General features: G+C 35.4%; 1 protein-coding gene across 1 annotated transcript in view; it reads right to left on the bottom strand.

The window, feature by feature from the left end:
• Window positions 1–21,669, bottom strand: part of LOC149790601 (uncharacterized) — a 400,967-nt gene that overhangs the window by 14,568 nt on the left and 364,730 nt on the right. The window contains exons 121-135 of the mRNA XM_089972700.1: window positions 20,857–21,030; window positions 20,025–20,195; window positions 19,071–19,646; window positions 15,872–17,292; window positions 14,291–14,539; window positions 13,468–13,701; window positions 12,960–13,130; window positions 11,814–11,969; window positions 9,435–9,620; window positions 8,957–9,043; window positions 7,778–8,106; window positions 7,015–7,245; window positions 5,432–5,790; window positions 3,042–3,197; window positions 1,407–1,642 (exon numbers count right to left, since the gene is read on the bottom strand). Coding sequence (XP_089828826.1) covers window positions 1,407–1,642; window positions 3,042–3,197; window positions 5,432–5,790; window positions 7,015–7,245; window positions 7,778–8,106; window positions 8,957–9,043; window positions 9,435–9,620; window positions 11,814–11,969; window positions 12,960–13,130; window positions 13,468–13,701; window positions 14,291–14,539; window positions 15,872–17,292; window positions 19,071–19,646; window positions 20,025–20,195; window positions 20,857–21,030 — 4,736 coding nt within the window. The remainder of the gene's footprint in view (window positions 1–1,406; window positions 1,643–3,041; window positions 3,198–5,431; window positions 5,791–7,014; window positions 7,246–7,777; window positions 8,107–8,956; window positions 9,044–9,434; window positions 9,621–11,813; window positions 11,970–12,959; window positions 13,131–13,467; window positions 13,702–14,290; window positions 14,540–15,871; window positions 17,293–19,070; window positions 19,647–20,024; window positions 20,196–20,856; window positions 21,031–21,669) is intronic.

Genomic DNA, 21,669 nt, shown 5'->3' with positions numbered 1-21,669 from the left:
AAATGGTGTTCTGTTGTCATTATATATGTCTTTGATGGAAAATAGTGTCCTATTGTCATCATATATGTATTGGATGGAAATGGTGTTCTGTTGTCATTATATATGTCTTTGACAGAAACGGGTGTCCTATTGTCATCATATATGTATTGGATGGAAATGGTGTTCTGTTGTCATTATATATGTCTTTGACAGAAATGGGTGTCCTATTGTCATCATATATGTACTGGATGGAAATGGTGTTCTGTTGTCATTATATATGTCTTTGACAGAAATGGGTGTCCTATTGTCATCATATATGTACTGGATGGAAATGGTGTTCTGTTGTCATTATATATGTCTTTGACAGAAATGGGTGTCCTATTGTCATCATATATGTACTGGATGGAAATGGTGTTCTGTTGTCATTATATATGTCTTTGACAGAAATGGGTGTCCTATTGTCATCATATATGTACTGGATGGAAAAGGCTGTCCTGTTGTCATTATATATGTTTTTCGACAGAATTGGGTGCCCTGCTGTCATTATATATGTTTTAGATTGAAAAGGGTGTCCTATTATCATTATAAATGTATTGGATGGAAAATGGTGTCCTGTTGTCATTATGTCTTGGATGGAAAAGTGTGTTCTATTATCATTATATATGTATTGGATGGAAAATGGTGTCCTGTTGTCATTTTATATGTCTTGCACAGAAAAGGTGTCATATTTTCATTATTTATGTTCTGGATGGAAAAGAGTCTCCCATTGTCATTAAGGTGGTCCTATTCTCCTTACTGTATATGTGTCTTGGACGGAAATGTGTCCTATTGTCATTAAGGTAGTCCTATTCTCCTTACTGTATATGTGTCTTGGACGGAAATGTGTCCTATTGTCATTAAGGTAGTCCTATTCTCCTTACTGTATATGTGTCTTGGACGGAAATGTGTCCTATTGTCATTCTATACATCATGGATGGACAAGGCTGTCATATTGTCATTCTATATGTCGTGGATGGACAAAGGTGTCATACTGTCATTCTATATGTCATGGATGGACAAGGCTGTCATATTGTCATTATGTATATCATGGATGGACAAGGGCATCATATTGTCATTTTATATGTCATGGATGCAAAAGGGTGTCATATTGTCATTTTATATGTCATGGATGCAAAAGGGTGTCATTTTGTCATTATATATGGATCAGTGTTCAATAGCTTTTTAAAATCAAAGTCTGTAGCAAACAGAATTACACACACACAAATCTAAACACCATGAAAAAAGTTTCTTCCAAGTACCGGAGAAATTTTTTTAATGCATCAGAATTGGGATAGCAGTACAGCATAAATTTCATGATTTGCAAAGAGCATTAATTTTTTTTAATTAAAAGATTATTGTCATTCAAGTTTTTTGGATTTACTACTCACCCTGTAGAATTCTCTCAAGAAGAGGCCATTGCTGTCATCTGTGAGTTCTCCCACCTTAATATGGGACAGGGAATGCAGAATGATTACAATAAATTCCCCAATTGAGTCCATTCTCTCCTTCCTGACAAATAGTACATTCTTAGCATGCTCGTAGAAGATAGAATTCCTGTAAGCATTCTTCAGGTAGTTGTTTGGTGGGAGATTGGAGGCAAGAAGCAGAGACACTTCAGGGGTTCCTATAGAAATATCATGAATATTTATTCATTCTTGTATGTACATGGCATGGTACCTGTCTATATATGCACCAACTGGACCATAGTGTCCTATGAACACAGGTGCTTTTTAAATGAGGTTAATAATTTAGGTAAATTTAAAGAAAATGGTTCAGACATGTAATGTTTTATGAACAGGTATCCTATATAAAGAGGTCTCCTTAAGCAGGTTTCACTGTGTATACATACATATATATATATATATATATATATATATATATATATATATATATATATATATATATATATATATATAACTTTGATGCAATAAGTAAAGAAATTCATTAGAAGATACTCCATTTGTACATATGCATAAATACTTAACTGAGAGCAAATCTAATGAAAACGCAAAAACTGACGTTTTCTGCCTACTCTACTTTTTAAAGATAAAATTAAAGGATACAGACATTATGTCTAATACTATAATAAAGTGCTAATGCATGTACATGTATAGTTCACAGGAGATTGATTTGAAATAAGAAACAACAGGTTGAGTCCATCTTACATGAAAACATAGAACAAGTTAATTTTAAACACATCAATAGACAGGATCTCATAATTTGGAACATTCTATCCCCGCTATAGATTATTTACTAAGAGCTTGAAGAGTATGTGTCTTGATGCTTATGTCAATACCAATTAATCAATTATATGTTACAAACAACTTGTAAGACCTACCTGCTCTCCTTAAAGCTGTATAAAACCATCTTGTGTTTACAATAATACTTAAGTGAACATACTACAGGGTCATCTCATTGGCATACACAATCATCAAGGTACCTACATGATTGAAATGATTCTAGTGAACTTACCATTACTCTGATGTAGAAATAATTCTAATGAACTTACAATTTCTCTGATATAGAAATGATTCTAATGAACTTACCATTACTCTGATGTAGAAATAATTCTAATGAACTTACAATTTCTCTGATATAGAAATGATTATAGTGCACTTACCATTACTCTAATGTAGAAATGATTCCAGTAAACTTACTATTACTCTGATTTAGAAATGATTCTAGTGAACTTACTATTTACTCTGATGTAGAAATGATTCTAATGAACTTACAATTACTCTGATGTAGAAATGATTCTAATGAACTTAACATTACTCTGATGTAGAAATGATTCCAGTAAACTTACTATTACTCTGATGTAGAAATGATTCTAGTGCACTTACCATTACTCTGATGTAGAATTGATTCTAATGAACTTACTATTACTCTGATGTAGAAATAATTCTAATGAACTTACAATTTCTCTGATATAGAAATGATTCTAGTGCACTTACCATTACTCTGATGTAGAATTGATTCTAATGAACATTACTCTGAAATAGAAATGATTATAGTGCACTTACCATTACTCTTATGCAGAAGTCTGGTAATGAAAACTCCAAATCTGTAGACTACAAACTGGCTGGGTGAGATCTGGTTGATATCAACAGGCTGTAAGTCTCCCTTGCATGTCCACTGGGCATCCTTAATGTCAATATATGGGGTATCATAGTCGGCACCTGGAAAAAACAAGTTGTGTCAGTATAATAACTTTCTAATTGATAGTACTAACTGACTAATTAATTTAAAATACAAATTTAAAGTGCCAGCTGATAGTTCTAATTGATAGTACTAACTGATAGTAAGAAATGAAAGTATCAGCTGATAGTACTAATTTGAAAGTATCAGCTGAGAGTACTAACTGATAATACTATGATACCACCATCGGATAGGAATGCTTCTTTCTGATGCAGTTCAGGATGAAATAAAATGGTTCCATGCTACAAGTGTATTCTCAGTTCAATTAAAAAAAAGCCTTTGTAATAACCTGTGTCTTGTTTTCCACAAACGGACAGAGTATATTCCATGTAAGATCATATTATAATGGGTTAGTCAGCCATGTACTACAACTGAGTTAAATAAGTTCAGAAGCAATTATATGATGGATACAAATACCAAAGTATTTTACAATCAGGGACCACTTAAGTAGTGCTGAAGCTTTAAATTACATTTAAACCTGAAATTTAAAAAGGTGGTAATTTTGAAAAAGAGACAGGCATATGAAAATACTGTTATTCACAATCTGATTGTTTTCAGTTAACAGTTTAGACAGCAAGATACTTCGATTCAAATGTACTTAATAACATTTTTTAAAAATATAACCTCACAAAAACTACACAACATTATTATTTGCCTAAAACTGAGAATGCTGAATATTGCAAAAGATCATTTCCTTTAAAGTGTCAAACTTTTCCCCATACTTAAAAGTACCTCCACAGTCTTGACAGCTGTCAAGTCACAAAAGTTGCTTTCACAAACTAGTAAAAACCCTTTTACAACTACAAGCTAAAAAATATCAACATACCATAACCAATGTTACTATATGCTCATTTTTTTCTCCATTAACTTTACGTTGTCAGAATCGTTCAGTATTTTACGATATTGCACAATTTCATATTGCATTCATGTGCATAAAGGAACTACTTTCTATTGTAGACAAACAATGGACGCAGATGCCAGCACATTTGATTTGTAAACAAATCGTGTACACTCGTGTAGTAGGCGATTTAAGTTTTGGTTCATGAAATTAGTTTCTGAATGAAGTAAAGCAGATGTTTTGTGGACTGCCACGTACCAGCTGCTTTGGCACATTCCACATTAACTTTTTTGATACAATGTTTTGGATTTAGGCTAGCTATACAGTAGATGCCAGAAAGGGTCCTTACAAATAGCATGCAAGTGACAAGGCATAAACTATCTTCTTTAGCTGGTAATACGAATGGCAAAAAAATATACTTACAGTTTTACCTCCTGAATTTCCTCAAAATGTACTTTCTTAGTTATGCAAATCCGAATTACATGAGCCATATCAAAGGTTCTCAATCTTGATTAAAATTTCGAAATTGTACTGTAATTTCGATGATAAGTGCAATTACATCCTCCTTACTGCACTCAAAATGAAATAAGCATTAAATTCCATAGCATCTTTTTGATAATTGCAATGGAAAGACTTCATATTTTTCCCACATTTTGATTTCAAACATTTAATGACAGAAACAGAAACACATTTGCGGATGTCAACACGCTTCTCCCTCGCTTCTTCAACCTGATGCATTTCATGTGGAATTGTCACATATAAATCCAGTCCATGATCATGAAATTTAGTAGAATAAAAAAAAATACCAAAATCTATTCATTCCGGATCAAATGGAAAAGTTGTTGCAATGCACATTCATCCACAATATGAGTTCAAATTTCAATTATAATTAGACATGCCATTTGTTTTTTTTGAAGTTATGTAGAGCACACGACTAAGTTCAAATTTATCTGGGCGGTGTTATGTGCGCAGTAATAATGTTGTTGTGTAATGATGAATCTGTGCTTGTGTATTTACTTTGGAATATGGTATACATTCAGTTACTTTGCTTCTTGTAGTGTATTTTGTTAATATAATTAAGCATTAGGTAGAATAAGAAAATGAGCATATAATAAAAAGGTTAGTGCATTTGTATGGGAAAATATGAACTCATTTTGTCAGATGGATATAATGCACCCCCAAGTTTGTGCAGTATTTACATCCTAAAATCTTGTACATAATGTGGTCAATACTAATGAAATAAACTTATCACATACAGGAAGAGTCTTCCAAGCCACTGATGCTGCAGACTTTATTGTATTTAAATATTATGCTCAGTTGTTGTATATTTGTTGCCTGTTGCATGAAAAATGAAATAAGTGTAAACTCTGAACCTACCCAGAACCTTGCGTGCCTCTGGTTCTATGGCATCGGTCTTGTTCAACATTTCGTCTAGGTCATTGATCTGTTTCATCAGAGGGGAGGCCATCAGCATAGCTACCCAATCTTGCTCCAGGTTACCTGTTGGAGTGAAGGATGAAAACTGTCCTGGTGGTGACACAAAAGTCTCATTCTGGGACAGAACTGAGACAGAAACCTTCGTCCCCATTAATTCCTCCTCCTCTTTTTTCAGTCGAAGTTCTTCACGCTTTCGATCATCAGAATCAAGCTGCATCTGCTTGTCGAATAAGGCCATCTCCACATCGTGTCTTCTTTTTTTTCTGGCTTCTAACTTGGCCTTCAAGGCAGCTCTTGATCTGAAAGGTATATGCAGTTAACACTTATTACAATGACATTAACGGCAATAAAATATTTGGATTCTGACAAACTGACGGGTACAAACATACTCCACTGTGAATCTGACACTTAAATGGGAATGTTTATGTCTTGACTACAAAAGCAATTTTCCAGTAAAACACACACACACACACACACACACACACACACACACACACACACGCACACATATTAGAACACCCGGAATTGTTATTAGAATGTTTATCATCATTCCCAAGAATCCACAGTTATAAATTAACTTGTCCTGGTCAATGTTGTCCCTAGCTTGTTGTAGAAGGGCACGTTACACTGCTTTCCATATGCGCCCTCTCTAGGATACACACTGTCTTCCATGGGGGCTGTCTCCCTTAAATTGCCAGATGTCTAATGCACGTCGTAAGGTAATAGTCACATGTCATATGCTTTCTTGGCACCAACTTATGATCATTAACCTTTATATCTTCTGCTTCAGTGAAATATTATCTTACATGTGTTAGCGAAGTGGATTAAAATACCCTCTTTCATAGAATATATTATCTTACATGTGATAGCGAAGTGGATTAAAATACCCTCTCTCATAGAATATATTATCTTACACGTATTAGTGAAGTGCATTAAAATACCCTCTCTCATAGAATATATTATCTTACATGTGATAGTGAAGTGGATTAAAATACCCTCTCTCACAGAATATATTATCTTACACGTGTTAGCGAAGTGCATTAAAATATCCTCTCTCATAAAATATATTATCTTACATGTGATAGCGAAGTGGATTAAAATACCCTCTCTCATAGAATATATTATCTTACATCTGTTAGCGAAGTGGATTAAAATACCCTCTCTCATAGAATATATTATCTTACATCTGTTAGTGAAGTGCATTAAAATACCCTCTCTCATAGAATATATTATCTTACATGTGTTAGTGAAGTGCATTAAAATACCCTCTATCATAGAATACTGTGATCCCTTGGAAGAGAATTTACTACACTTAAAATGCCTGGACAGGCAATCAGCACTCTGCCCTGACAAGTGATGTGTGGGCAACTCTCATATGTGCAATCTAACAATGAATGGTATAGGTAAGAAATAATATGTATTATGGTATAATTTACAGTGTGATAGATATCAATAAATACACGAATATACAATGTAACCTTCCATTTCACTGAAATGACAGGCTTTTTATTCATAAATCTCACCGCTTCTGCTCTTCCTGTGTGCTTTCATTCAGCTTCTTCATGTTCTCATGGTGTTCCTTGAGGAGTTTATTTTTCTCATCCTCACTATGGTTTGCCTTCATTATCTCCTCTTCCTGGTGTCGTCTGCGCTCCTCCAGCTGCTGCAGATGTAGTCTTTCCTTTTCTGCCTCACGTTCTCTTAGCCTCTTCTCTTCTTTGCGATGTTCTTCCTCAAGCGCTTTCTCCATTTGTCTACAAAGATAAATCAGTCAAATGACTTTCATGCTGACAAGACTTGCCCATCACACAAAGATGTGAGGCATCATTTTTGTAAAGTCTGCGGTGTGTTTAGCCAAAAAACTAAAAACTCTAACTGTTCTGACCCTCGTTGTAAAGAGATGTCTCTGCAGTAAAACCTGTCTTGACAGACCATGGATTTGATAGACCACCTGCCTTGAGGGAACTGATTTTGTTAGCAATTGTGGTCCTTCAAGATAGGTCATTCTGAATTAATCTGACATAATATTAATCAATTAGAAGGCCATTTCTCACTACTGGTTATCAAAGATCTAATTGTGTGACATAAGCAATCAAATTTCAATGGCATTTTGCATAAATATTTCAGCTAGTCATTTCTATCTCCTGGATTTAAAGCCTTTATTAATGTTTTTTATTATTATGTGGTCTATATTGATGTACTTAACCTTAAAATGTTTAGGGTAATATTTAGAAGTGGACAAATGCTTCTTCTAATTATTAAAAACTTGAATAAAGCATGACAAACTTGTAATGTTCCTCTAGTTTTCGTTTTTTCTCTTCCTCCCTCTCTCTTTCTTCCCTCTTCTTTCTATCAAGTTCTTCCTGCAGTTGACGTAGATATTGCTCTTTGTAACGTTTTGCCTCCTCTGCAGCCATTTTTGCTTCCTCCTCATATTTCTTCTTCAATTCATCTGAAGGTGAGTATGTCTTCATGGCATCTGCAAGTTCCTGAAGCTGTTTCTCCTTCAGTTGGAGTCGGGCATGTGTCTGCTCTACCTCTACTTTAGGAATGATGTCTTTTTCAGCCTGTTCAACCAGGGCCTTGGTCAAGTCATCAAAATCCTTCAGCATTTGCTGCAACAGCAATGAAAATGATTTAATTTTCTGGTGTGAGGACCTCTTTTCTCATCTTATGTGAGGACCTCTTCTCTCATTTCAGCAATCATATTTATTACATCTGAGGTACAAATATCTCCCAAAAAGATGATGTACATATATTAAACATGGTGGAAGTATAGATAATTTCAATTTTTTAAACTACAATGGAAATCTGTTCACAGAAATTTTCTGTAAGAAAATGAAACGGCATAGATTATACAATCAACTAGCTAAAAAAGGTACAGTAAATTCTGTCTTGTAAGACCAGATTATCATGGAATGGTTTAGTTCCTGACATACTGTTATGATCCAATTTGAGAGACCATGTGTCTTTAGACACCAACTTTTGCTAGTATCAAGAATGGTTTTACAGTCATTTGTTGTATCTGACTGAAAATATTTCTACACCATCCCCCAGTTAAAAAAAATAACTTTGCTCGAAACTTGAATTGATAAAACTACAAGACAGCTCAGTTCACAGGAAAAATCTCCACATAAGCCTCTCCAAGAAATGGAGATAAGAGATCAGTAAAAAGGGGACAAAACAGTTATTACTAGAGCATCTGTTTAGCCTATGTAAACAAAAAGGATCAAATGTTATCTAAAATACCTAAAATGGTCAAATTTTACCCATCAAACATAAAATGGTTATGTTACCTAAAACATAAAATGGTCAAATATACAAGAAAAATAAAATCGTCAAATGTTCCCAAAACAAATATGGCAATGCAACTATGACATTTTTAATCTTTGCCAATGGAGGAAGCCAAATATAGACATGCCCTCCCCAAAATTATAAGGAGACCCTCATCACATAATCTCATACCTTTTGTTTCATCCTAAGATCCTTCTTCTTTTGGGCCAGTTCCTCATTAGACATGGAGCCAGCATTGGCCACTAAGTCTATCATCTCCTGCAAAAAATAGGAATGCATTTTGTTTCATGTTTAATTATTAATTATTCTCACAGAGCCTAGTTCTTCCAATAAAAGCAAATTAAATTGTGAATCAGTCTAAGTTGTAATCATACCAATAAGGCTCAAAACACAAAAGAACTTAGTTCTTCTTTATTTTCCAAGGTGTCTCTTTTCCCTTACAATCTTTATCTATATAGAAATAGTGGGAGAGTAGCAGAATTTATTTGGAGAAATAAGTCAAATAAAAAAAATGCAAGTTCCTTATTGTCAATATTATCAACATTGAATTTGTTCAAATAGAACAATACAAAAGAAAGCTAAAGTTACTGCATATAAAAAACAAAGATATTAGGTCATTAAGTGTCTCGTATACGTTGAATTTACCCACCTGCTCGAATGCAGACTGTAATTTTTCTCTCTCCTGCTGTCTTCCCTGCTCCATCTCAGCTCTAGCTTTGCGTTTGGCGGCATCAAGCTCACGAGCCAGCTGATCTTCAAGATGGATTGCCTCCTTCAGATGGCGCTGTCGCAGGACAGTGTAAATCAGGTTCTCAGCCTTGTCTCCATCAAGATCCTGTGGTGTAAATACAATGGAGCTTAAGTTATATTGGTGTTCATTAGATTTAATATTATGAAATATTGTGTTGGTCCTGTTATTATGTACATTCCCAGAAGCATATTGTGGCAGTTTGTTATAGTATTTCATTAGATTTACAAATGTTATCACCTGACACCAAAGACGGTATAGACAAAGTCAGGTTGCCAAGTAGCATCACTAGATGTAGCAGTACTGTGTATATCAAAATTGGTAAAATGACATTATGTTGTGACATTGTGATGGTTACAGATGGAGACATTATATTATCAAATCTGATAAATCATGAAATTTGTGTCAAGCAATGAACTGAACAGGCAGAGGCATCAACCACTACTGTAAGAATTAACTTAAAGGTCTGGATTTCCTTATCAGGTTAGCAAATGGCATTAGCTATATCAACCACTACTGTAACTTAAAGGTCTGGATTTCCTCATCAGGTTAGCAAATGGCATTAGCTATATCAACCACTACTGTAATAATTAACTTAAAGGTCTGGATTTCCTCATCAGGTTAGCAAATGGCATTAGCTATATCAAGCACTACTGTAATAATTAACTTAAAGGTCTGGATTTCCTCATCAGGTTAGCAAATGGTATTAGCTATATCAACCACTACTGTAATAATTAACTTAAAGGTCTGGATTTTCTCATCAGGTTAGCAAATGGCATTAGCTATATCAAGCACTACTGTAACTTAAAGGTCTGGATTTCCTCATCAGGATAGCAAATGGCATTAGCTACATCAAGCAATACTGTAATAATTAACTTAAAGGTCTGGAGTTCCTCATCAGGTTAGCAAATGGCATTAGCTATATCAAGCACTACTGTAATAATTAACTTAAAGGACTGGATTTCCTCATCAGGTTAGCAAATGGCATTAGCAAAATCAAGCACAACTGTAAGAATTAACTTAAAGGTCTGGATTTCCTCATTGGGATAGCAAATGGCATTAGCTATATCAACCACTACTGTAACTTAAAGGTCTGGATTTCCTCATCAGGATAGCAAATGGCATTAGCTATATCAAGCACTACTGTAATAATTAACTTAAAAGTCTGGATTTCCTCATCATGATAGCAAATGGCATTAGCTATATCAAGCACTACTGTAATAATTAACTTAAAGGTCAGGATTTCCTCATCAGGTTAGGAAATGGTATTAGCTATATCAAGCACTACTGTAAGAATTAACTTAAAGGTCTGGATTTCCTCATCAGGTTAGCAAATGGTATTAGCTACATCAAGCATTACTGTCATAATTAACTTAAAGGTCTGGATGTCCTCATCAGGTTAGCAAATGGTATTAGATACATCAACCACTACTGTAATGTAAAGATCTGGATTTCCTCATCAGGTTAGCAAATGGCATTAGATACATCAACCACTACTGTAAGAATAAACTTAAAGGTCTGGATTTCCTCATCAGGTTAGCAAATGGCATTAGCTACATCAACCACTAATGTAAGAATTAACTTAAAGGTCTAGATTTCCTCATTAGGTTAGCAAATGGCATTAGCTACATCAACCACTACTGTAATGTAAAGGTCTGGATTTCCTTATCAGGTTAGCAAATGGCATTAGCTACATCAACCACTACTGTAAGAATTAACTTAAAGGTCTGGATTTCCTCATCAGGTTAGCAAATGGCATTAGATACATCAACCACTACTGTAATGTAAAGGTCTGGATTTCCTCATCAGGTTAGCAAATGGCATTAGCTACATCAACCACAACTGTAACTTAAAGGTCTAGATTTCCTCATTAGGTTAGCAAATTGCATTAGATACATCAACCACTACTGTAACTTAAAGGTCTGGATTTCCTCATCAGGTTAGCAAATGGCATTAGCTATATCAACCACTACTGTAAGAATTTACTTAAAGGTCTGGATTTTGTCATCAGGTTAGCAAATGGTTTTAGGTATATCAACCACTACTGTAAGAATTAACTTAAAGGTCTGGATTTCCTCATCAGGTCAGCAAATGGCATTAGATACATCAAGCACTATTGTAAGAATTAACTTAAAGGTCTGGATGTCCTCATCAGGTCAGCAAATGGCATTAGATACATCAACCACTACTGTAATGTAAAGGTCTGGATTTCCTCATCAGGTCAGCAAATGGTTTTAGGTATATCAACCACTACTGTAACAATTAACTCTGCATCTTAACCTTGGCATTCTTCTTTAGCTCCCTATCCTCAATCTTGCGTGCAATCTTCTCATTCAATTGGTCTCTCTCTTGCTGTTGTCGTGTAAGCTCTTCCTCCATCTCCACTCTCTGTCGCTCTTCTGTCTGGGCATTACGCTTCTTGCGACGTTCGAGGATCTGTAAACAGTTTCAAATTACATCTAATTATATAGCTATTAGTTTCAAAGAATACAGATGTGTAACCAACTATTCTGACTTACAGTACTCATAAATAAGTAGAAAAAACCCACAAAAATACAAGTCTTGTATATGTTACCCAATAGGCCTATCAAAGTTTGACCTAAGTCTCTAATGGACAAAAGTTGTTCAGAACACTTGAATACAGTGATTAAATCCAATGCACTAATTAATCTCAACACAGTAATTAGATTTAACACAATAATTAGGTCCAATATAATAATTAGATTAAACACAATAATTAGGTCCAACACAATAATTAGATTTAACAAAATAATTAGGTCCAACACAATAATTAGATTTAACACAATAATTAGGTCCAACTCAGCAAAATGACTAGATCCAACACAATAATTAGACCTAATACAATAAATGTATCAAATTTGGAGCACATAATTCCAATGACTGCATATTGTGTGTAAATTGTTATTTCTGCCACCTCCTATATGTTGCAGCTAAATATAAATTTATCACATAAAAACATACAGAATTCCAAATTAACACGAAAGCATAAAAACTTTAAACCTTCAATCTTGTAGTATTGTATAATATCAAAGTTATCTGATAATAAGCCCATCTTTGGTGATAAGCCCATCTTTGGTGATAAGCCTGCCCTAATTTTTATTACATTCATGGAACATTTATCTGGCTGACACCCTAATATTATCTTGGCAGAAATACTGCAATAGCAACACACAAAAAAAGTCCCCCACAAACTATTCATTGATATGGACAAAATAATCTGATGAAACAAAGCTACAAACTCAGATTGAAATATTTTGTACTGATGATTACTAGTTCAGCTCAGTGCAAAATGAAAGAATCATAACTTTTAATTATATTCTGCTAAATGAAATTCAGAGCTGTTAAACAGTTTATACTTTTTCAAAGTGAAAGCACAGATTAAAGGGAGGTAAATGATCTACAGACCTTATCAGTAATCACTCTCTTCTGTCGGTCACGCTCATTGTTTAGGCTTTTGGCAAGGGCTTCTAGCTCCCTCTTGTGGTCAGTCAGCATCTGCTTGTATTCTTCCTCTGTCATCTGCTGTCTCTTCAGCAACATCTCCCGATCAAACTTGCTCTGATGAGTTTCAAGTGCCTGTGCATAAATGGTGTAAAATAACTGGTACCAAAGATACAATAAGACTATTTTTCAATTTCTTCTGGCAAATCCTGTTAACGTTTTAATGATAAATTTACTGGACACATTTTTATGTTAAAAGTGTCAAGATCTGCATGTAAAGACCCAGTGAATTTGTTTATTTTAATGCCGCACAGAAGAACAGAGGTATTTTTCTAAATAGATTATAATAAGTAGTAGTAACTAAAAATAAACGTGGAAATGATTTTATCATGTATATTTCCACTATGGTATACATTTGAATATATCAGGATATTTTACTGTTAGGAACAAATATATATATATATATATATACCAGTCTAAGTTGTTGATCAATCTGAGTGTCTACAGCCTGTTTCTCATCAGACATCTCATTGTCAAGAGCCCTGTTCATTTCACGCATTTCTTCAAGATGTTTCTCCTCCAGTTTTTCAGTCTCAGTCATTTGTTTTGCCAGCATATCTCCCTGTTCTTTGGTCTTCTTGTCAGTGTTGACCTTGTCGTTAATTTCCATGATAATGTCAGCGGTATTGCTGTCACCCTTGGCAACCTGACAAAGAAACATATAAATAATGATAAGTACAGTTTAGAAAGAATATAAAGCAAAAACTCAATTATCAACAACATTTTTCAATTTATAAGATAATTAAATTACAGAACACTGAATACCATCTATACTGGCATACAAGTCAAATAAAATTGCAAACAACAAAGATCCTGATCTGCCATAGCATAATGTGCCTGCATATCATGGTTTAAGTTGCTTGTTCTATTGATTAATCCTAACAAATTGCACAGACCCAGATCTGTCAGTGCATTTTGAGCTGGCAGACCAGGGTCTGTGAAGCTTACGTTGAACTCATCTTAAAGGCAAGCACATATGGTATGTATATACACATACAAAAAATGTTTTTAGATAATACCTTACAAAATGTTAGGAGTGAACAGTTTTGCATATTGTAACAGAAAATTCTGGTTAGTTGATAATAGGGATCAGAAAGTGTAACAAGATAATCATATGTGCAAATCCTTGAGCCTGTATTGACAGAAATCTATTCCTATTCAAGTATGAAAAATACAGTTGCATTTTTAATGAAAATAAAGAAAGTAAAACAAAAGGTAAATTAGCAGCCACTTGCATGAGATTTTGTGATTCTTTCTAGTTCTTTAGCTACAGCCTGTTCTTTCTCAGTTTCCTCTCGGATTCTCTTTCTAGCTGCCAGCTTGGCTTTGATCTTGTCTTTCTGTGATTGTTTAACATCTTCTTGTCGTCCCATCAGTCGATGCATCTCATGCTGGAACTGTGCCAAGATTTGGTCTCGCTGTTCCTCTGTCATGTTTTTCAACCTGTCTCTCATTGCTTGCTCATGTGCCAGTCGTTGTTGTTCCTGAGGGGACAAACATCATTACAGTATTATTGCATAAAAATTGCTCCCTAAAATTCTCAACACCGTTATAATGTACAAATAATAATTACTTTTTTCCACTTTATTAATATTTACAAATGAATGATCTGAAACTTGTATTAACATGTTGACATAATTAACTATAATTGGCAATTTTACCATATTAATTGTAATTACTGTCTGTAATTAATGATTATTCCCAATAAATTGTAAATAATAGTTTTACCTACTTAGTTGTATGCCAATCCCTTGTAACTCTGTGTATTATATTTATAGTAATACTGCCTGTGCTGTTACTGTGAACTGGATTCAGCAGGACAAGACAATTTAGTTGCTACTTATAGAACAATAAAACAATTAACATGCTATTGATTCTGTAAGCAGGGTAGGTTGGCTTCTGTGTTTGAACTTTGTTGACATGGATTATACTATGTGTGATAAGAAAGAGTTAAAATCATTGACTGATTATGGTTGGATTACTAAACAGCTCAGTCAGCATAAAAGAATTAAAATTACATCAATGTTCACTGCAGGGCAAGATCTGCTATGTGGCTTAAAGTTGTTGAGATATAATACAGTCTATACCATGTGTGATGAAAAGTAATTCAGACAGGATTTAAGATGCTAAATGATTATGGTTGGATTAACTAAGTTTTTAAGTGGCTTAAAATAGGGTTCATTTGGCTTTGGTGTTTAAAGTTTGTCAAGATGTCTAAGCATGCATTATCTCCCAGTGCTAAAAGTCCAAAATCTAAGCACCCAAAATATCACATGAAATTTAATGATGGATGGAAACACAAAGTGGTTAGAATCAAGTTCAAAAGGACATATGTATTCTGCCCTTCCTTCAAAGCTGATTTTAAAATCTGCATCAGTGGAAAGACTGGCATTATATGTCGTACAATAACACCATCTCGTGAAAACATTTTAATTGCAACAACAAAAACATCATGACTGAAATTCATGTTTGCAGAATCTGCATCAAATGTGAAAAAAGATATACATAACAAAACAATGCTTGCCAACTTTATAGTCAAACATAATCCTGTTTACGATGGCAGATAATTTTTCAGATGTAACAAAATAATGCTACCTGCTAATAAGCCCCAAAATATTTCCATTTCTCCAAAACAAAATTTTATTACAAACTCAATAATAAAGACTTTTTCTTAAGGGAAGCACAATGCCCATATTGTATATTTACTTCAAGGGGGCACAGTGCCCCCATCCCTCACCTATTGCTTTGCCTTAAAATCTACTGCAATGTAATCTAGCAACAACCCCAACCCAATCCAAACAAACAGCTTCTCTCACCTTCTCCATCTGTCTCCTGGCCTCAAGTAGTGCCTGTTCCTCTTGGAGTCTGTCAGCCTCAAGCTGTTTTTCACGTGCATCAAGAAGTTTCTTCTGCTCTTGTGCACTGAGATTCTGCTGTTCTTCATCTGTCAGCCTTGCTCCAGTATGATGCCGCTCCTTGCGATTTCTCAACATCTGTTTTATCTGCTCAAGCTGCTGCATTAGCTCTCTGTTTTGACTCCTGGCATTCTGGATAAGTTCTTCTTTTATTGCATCATCAATGTCCATTGCCCGGATTCTCTGCTCAAATTCTGGATCAATTTCTTGAACCACAACTTTGTCTCTGGCTGCCTCTCCAGCATGCTGCATTTCTGCCAGAGCCTGTTCCTGTTCCTGTTGTAGTCTAAGCAAATCCTTCATCAAATCATCATATGGTGGGATTACAATTTCTGGGACCTGATCTGGACTGACTCCTTGAGCCTGTGCTTCAGCAATCTGTTTGCGATGTAAGTCCTTCTTCCTCTGTCGCCTTTCATCCAGCAATTTCTTTCGTAGATTTTCAAGCTGTTGTAGTTTCTGCTTTTCAAAGGCATCATTGACCTTTTGAAGGTTAGTGGCATACTCTTCCATGATTTTTTCTTTCTCCTTCTCCGTCTTGATTTTCTCCAGTTTGTTTTGAAGGTCCTCTCTTGCTTCATCCATCATTTGTTTTTTCTTCTTTTCAAACTCCTCTAAAGTCTCATTAATTTGATTGATCTCATTGGATTTGAGATCATTCTCCAGCTTGGCTGCTTCATAAGCCTGTTTCTCAAACAGTTTCCTAATGAGATCCTTCCAGGATGATCCTTTCTTTGCTTCTCCAAAGATGGATGTGTTTGATTCTTTACCGTCCCTAACAGTTGGTGTTGGTTTTACAGCAGACACAATGACAGCTGCTTTACCAAGATCATTCAATTTTTTCTTTTTTCTTATGTCTCTGTCAGATCCAAATGAATTAGTATCCTCTTTGAATTGTGGCTTGTCATCCTGACCTTGACCCTTCTGGCCTGATGTGAACACCTGACCCCCTTGAGCTGCCTGTATCAAGTTTAGAAGCTCTGTAGACAAATAGAATGGACCTCCAGCTTCTAACAGTGCTATGAGTTGCTTTAAGAGTGGAACAAGTTCTGAGTCCTTGTCAGAAGATGAGTCTGCATCACCATAAACACCAACAAGCTGAGCATCATAGTCACCGGCCAGGAGAGAGCTACGGGAAAGCACTACCTTGGCTTCTTTTGCGCATAGTTCAGATCTCTCTCTTGCATACTCAAGAGCAGAGTGGGCCTCATCAAGCTTCTCCATGCGAGTAATGGCATGATCGTGAAGTTCTGCCTGAAGGCGTAGCTTGGCCTGCCTGTACCTCTGTAGTGTGCTGTTTTCTGCATCTGGGTTCATGGCACCTTAAAGACCAAAGACAACCAAGAATCAAAAATCAAATAAAAAATAAAAAATCATCAAATGAAGTTAGAATTAAGAACCAATCAGGACTAAATGCCAAGTATGATATACAAAATGAAAAATGTCAGAACATATTTTTTCTACTGAGTACTCTGATGTTATCCCAATAAATAGTATGCCATAATTCATTGCAATCAGAGCACTCAGTTGAGAGAATAATACCCTGAGAAGGAAAATAGGGGAAGCTTTTGAAATCATAGGAAGGGAGTCAGCACTGAACCATGATTTGAGACTGTAACTTCTACCATTGTACAGAAGGATTTTGTCACGTGGTCAACATTTAGCTGATCATGAGAATCCAGTCTAGAAGTCATTTCTCTGATGAAGGCCTTGTGATAAGGTCAAAAGCTAAGGAATCATAAACTATAACGCTAAAGAAAGGTATTAATTCTGAGTTTTACCGTACAAAAAGGAACCAGTCAATAATAAAATTGCTGAATAAGTAGTTGAAAGTTCATAACATTGAAGGCTGAAGGTTATAGACTCCTGATAACAAATACACAAAAGAAGTGTAAACTGGTGAGTGACTTATTTTCAATATGATACAATTATTAAGATTAAGCCTCTTCTACCGATTAATGGCAGGTCATTCAGTGCTAAAGATAAATAAATTTTATAACATCGTACAATAATTTTTAATTTCCATTATTTAATAAGAAAAAAAAGTTGCAAATGCCACATTATTTTATGTCCAATCTCTCACAGAGTTCAAAGTAATATGATATACCCAAGTAATAAATGATGTCAAAGCAATGACATCATAATGTAACTTAATACTAGCAACTAGTGATACAAAGTTATAATGTTTCCTTTGTAAATGATTTTTGTTTGTAGTCACTATTTATGGTGTGGATAAAGCTAAAAGCCAACAAATTTCAAAACAGCAACCATAAAGATATGAAATCAAAGATTTATACTACATTTGTCATTTTGTAGCATCATCCAATAATTGCTTTTTTGTTAACCAAAGTAACTATTTCAAGACTGAATAATTTTTAAATAAAAGTCTATTAGCAACTGATCTGTAACTCATTTTTCCCATCTCTGTTTGTGTGGCTATGACAATGATCAATATTAAAATGGAAACAACTGATCTGTGATTCATTTTTCCCATCATTGTTTGTGTGGCTATGACAATCATCAATATTAAAATGGAAACAACTGATCTGTGACTCATTTTTTCCATCTCTGTTTGTGTGGCTATGACAATGATCAATATTAAAATGGAAACAACTGATCTGTGATTCATTTTTCCCATCATTGTTTGTGTGGCTATGACAATCATCAATATTAAAATGGAAACAACTGATCTGTGACTCATTTTTTTCCATCTCTGTTTGTGTGGCTATGACAATTATCAATATTAAAATGGAAACAACTGATCTGTGACTCATTTTTCCCACCTCTGTTTCTATAGTTCTGACACTGACCGATGTCAAAATGGAAAACAACTGATCTGTGATTCATTTTCCCCACCTCTGTTTCTGTAGTTATGACACTGATCGATGTCAAAATGGAAAACAACTGATCTGTGATTCATTTTCCCCACCTCTGTTTCTGTAGTTATGACACTGATCGATGTCAAAATGGAAACAAATGCATGATCATTTAGAATAAAATTTGTTTCTCTAAATGTTTCATGTGAATGATCTGCATAAAAAACCTAAATCTGCAATAATTCTGAAAACAGGCACAACATTTCAAAACAGCTTTTCCTTACCATCTAGGTCAGCCATCTTGTCCTTGTATTTCTTCTCTTCCTGCTGAAGTTTGCTGAAGAAGTGCCTGATAGTATCAGCATATTTGACATGAGCAGCTATGTGACCCTGTTCCATTTCATGTTCCTTCTCATCTCCATCAGTGAGAACAGCAGTGACTTCTGGTGGCAGGATATTTCTATATTCCTGTAAAGCTGCTCCACGTCTCTGGAACTCCCGTTTTCCAGCCTCCTCCAACTGATTTGCTGTCATATTGACTGATTCAAGGCCTCTCTCAAGACTCTTGGTATTGACACTGTCCAGGTTGAAAAGCAGGTCATGTGACAAGCGGTGTTCAGCAAGAGTAATCTCCTCCTCCATTTGTCGCTGACGACGCCAGAAACTGCGACGAGCTGCTATTTCCTCTTCAAGCAGCGAGGTGGCACCAGGTGGTGGTTTCTTGCGTCTGTGAGCCCCTGATGCTAGGGTAATTGGGACAACCATGTTATTATCTGGGTTGATTTTGACTCCTATGACTGGACTTAGGGTACCAGTAACTGGGTCTACAGCTTTCTTTCCTATGTTGATTGGGGTTAGGCCTAAAAATGAAGAGGAACAGAGAGTTACCTGCACAAGTGTTAAAATATAAAATAGATTAAATTATGTCCTCTGAAATTTTATGTATAAGTTAGGGTCACTAAATGTTTATATTAAATCCCACCCTAAGACAATGCCATGAAAAAAAAGCTATTTCAATCTGATTTCTGTGTTTCTGCAATACTGTTTTGCTATGATCTGATTTGATCTTGGAGCAATATTGTAAAATAGCTGCAGCTTAATTCATAAATGTTGATAAACCTGACAAAATATTTAGGAAAGTACAAGGCATATAAACCTATCTTAGTACACAGATTTAACCCTATTCTACAACCTGCACCCCAAGTCAAGATGCCCCTAGTGATGAGTTTATTACTCACCACTTCCATCTGGATCTTCCATTGTACCACCAAGAGGTACAAGGTTTCCGCTGCGTCGATTCCTCTCAACTCCCAGAATTGGCACACTCTGTCCTGAGCCAGCAGGGTCCAACATCATAGTGCCAACCAAAATTGGAAGCAGCTGACCAGTCTTTGAGAATTCATACATTCCTGAAAAGATAGATTGCCATAAATAAATATTAAGGGATCTGAGAAGCACTACATGTGAAATGCAAGAAGACCACAGTCTTTTGGATATACTTTCAAAATAAATTTTGAAACATAAGAACATACTATTAGGAGTTACAATTACAATACCATCACTGTTACAACAATGATAGGAATTATGACAACAATGCCTTGGCTGATGTACATGCATTTCACAGATTGATAAGCTCTCCTTATAGGAATTATGACAACAATGCCTTGGCTGATATACACGCATTTCACAGATTGCTAAGCTGTAGCAAATGATCTGTCAATGTCCAGCATATGTAGCTGTTTTCGGATCTGTGTGTGCAATAGAATGGAAACAACATGAAAAACAGATGCCATAATGAACTGACCAACATTGCAAATAAACATCAAACACTTTTATACAGTTCACAGAAATGATAAGACGAATGTATGCAAGATGAGTGTGGTGCACAAAACACCATAAAACATCATAAATACCTGGATAAGTTTCATCAAAATCTCTTTTAGACTTGTAAAGTTATGAGACAGACAAAAAGAAATTAATGAAAGGACAGCATCACAGCATAAGAAGCCCAACATATAACTGCCATTTAAATTTGGTAGAAAATTTCACCTTGACCTATGTTTTAATTACCTGGTGATCCTCCTGTAGTTGCTAGGATATCAGCACGTTCTTGTCGCCTCTCAATGTCCTGCATTGTGCGCAACATGTATGCCTTCATCTTCTCACGGGCATTGCTCAGCTCTTTCATGGCTGCCTCCAGATTTACCTCTTCATGACGAATGTTGATTGGTCCCTCAGTACAGCCTGAAAATAGTGTAAAGCATCAGTTACATTTAGAAGGATGTATGTAGCCAACCAAGTAAAAACATGTCTTTAAAAGAGACTCAAAGGACTGAATAAAATTTCACTTTTATGTAAATATGTCTTTTATACAAGGGTTAAATGATAAATATCAGAGAAGTGACCAATAAAAATGTCCTGCATAAAAAGGTGGTCTGTATATATATATATATATATCCCCTAACCCTATACCAGGGAACTATGTATTGTGACCCCCCTGATGTTTCTATTTTGACACAATAAATCAGCACCATGTAGCCAGTATTGTGCTGATTTTTTAGCCATGCACTCAACACAAGTATTGTTGTTCTAGGGTTTAACACCATTTTTCAGCACAAGATAGGCTATACATGATAGCCAGTATAACTGGTGGAGGAAGAACCCTGGAAAACCCAGGGAAGAACCACCAACCCACGAGAAGCTACTGGCAGGCTTTCCCACATACCCACGCTAGCCAAGCCTTGGACTCGAACTCACGCAGACAGAGGTGAGATGGCAGTGATCTGGAACAGTGAGCACTTTAGACCACTCGGCCACTCGGGGCCCCTCAACACGAGTGAGTAAGTGTGATATAGCCTTTCAAAAAAAGGGTATAAAATCTTT

The sequence above is a fragment of the Sinohyriopsis cumingii genome, chromosome 10 (assembly GCF_028554795.1).
Source record: "Sinohyriopsis cumingii isolate HCF-2022 chromosome 10, ASM2855479v2, whole genome shotgun sequence".
NCBI classification, from domain to species: Eukaryota; Metazoa; Mollusca; class Bivalvia; order Unionida; family Unionidae; genus Sinohyriopsis; species Sinohyriopsis cumingii.
This window is presented reverse-complemented; position numbering and strand designations above follow the sequence as displayed.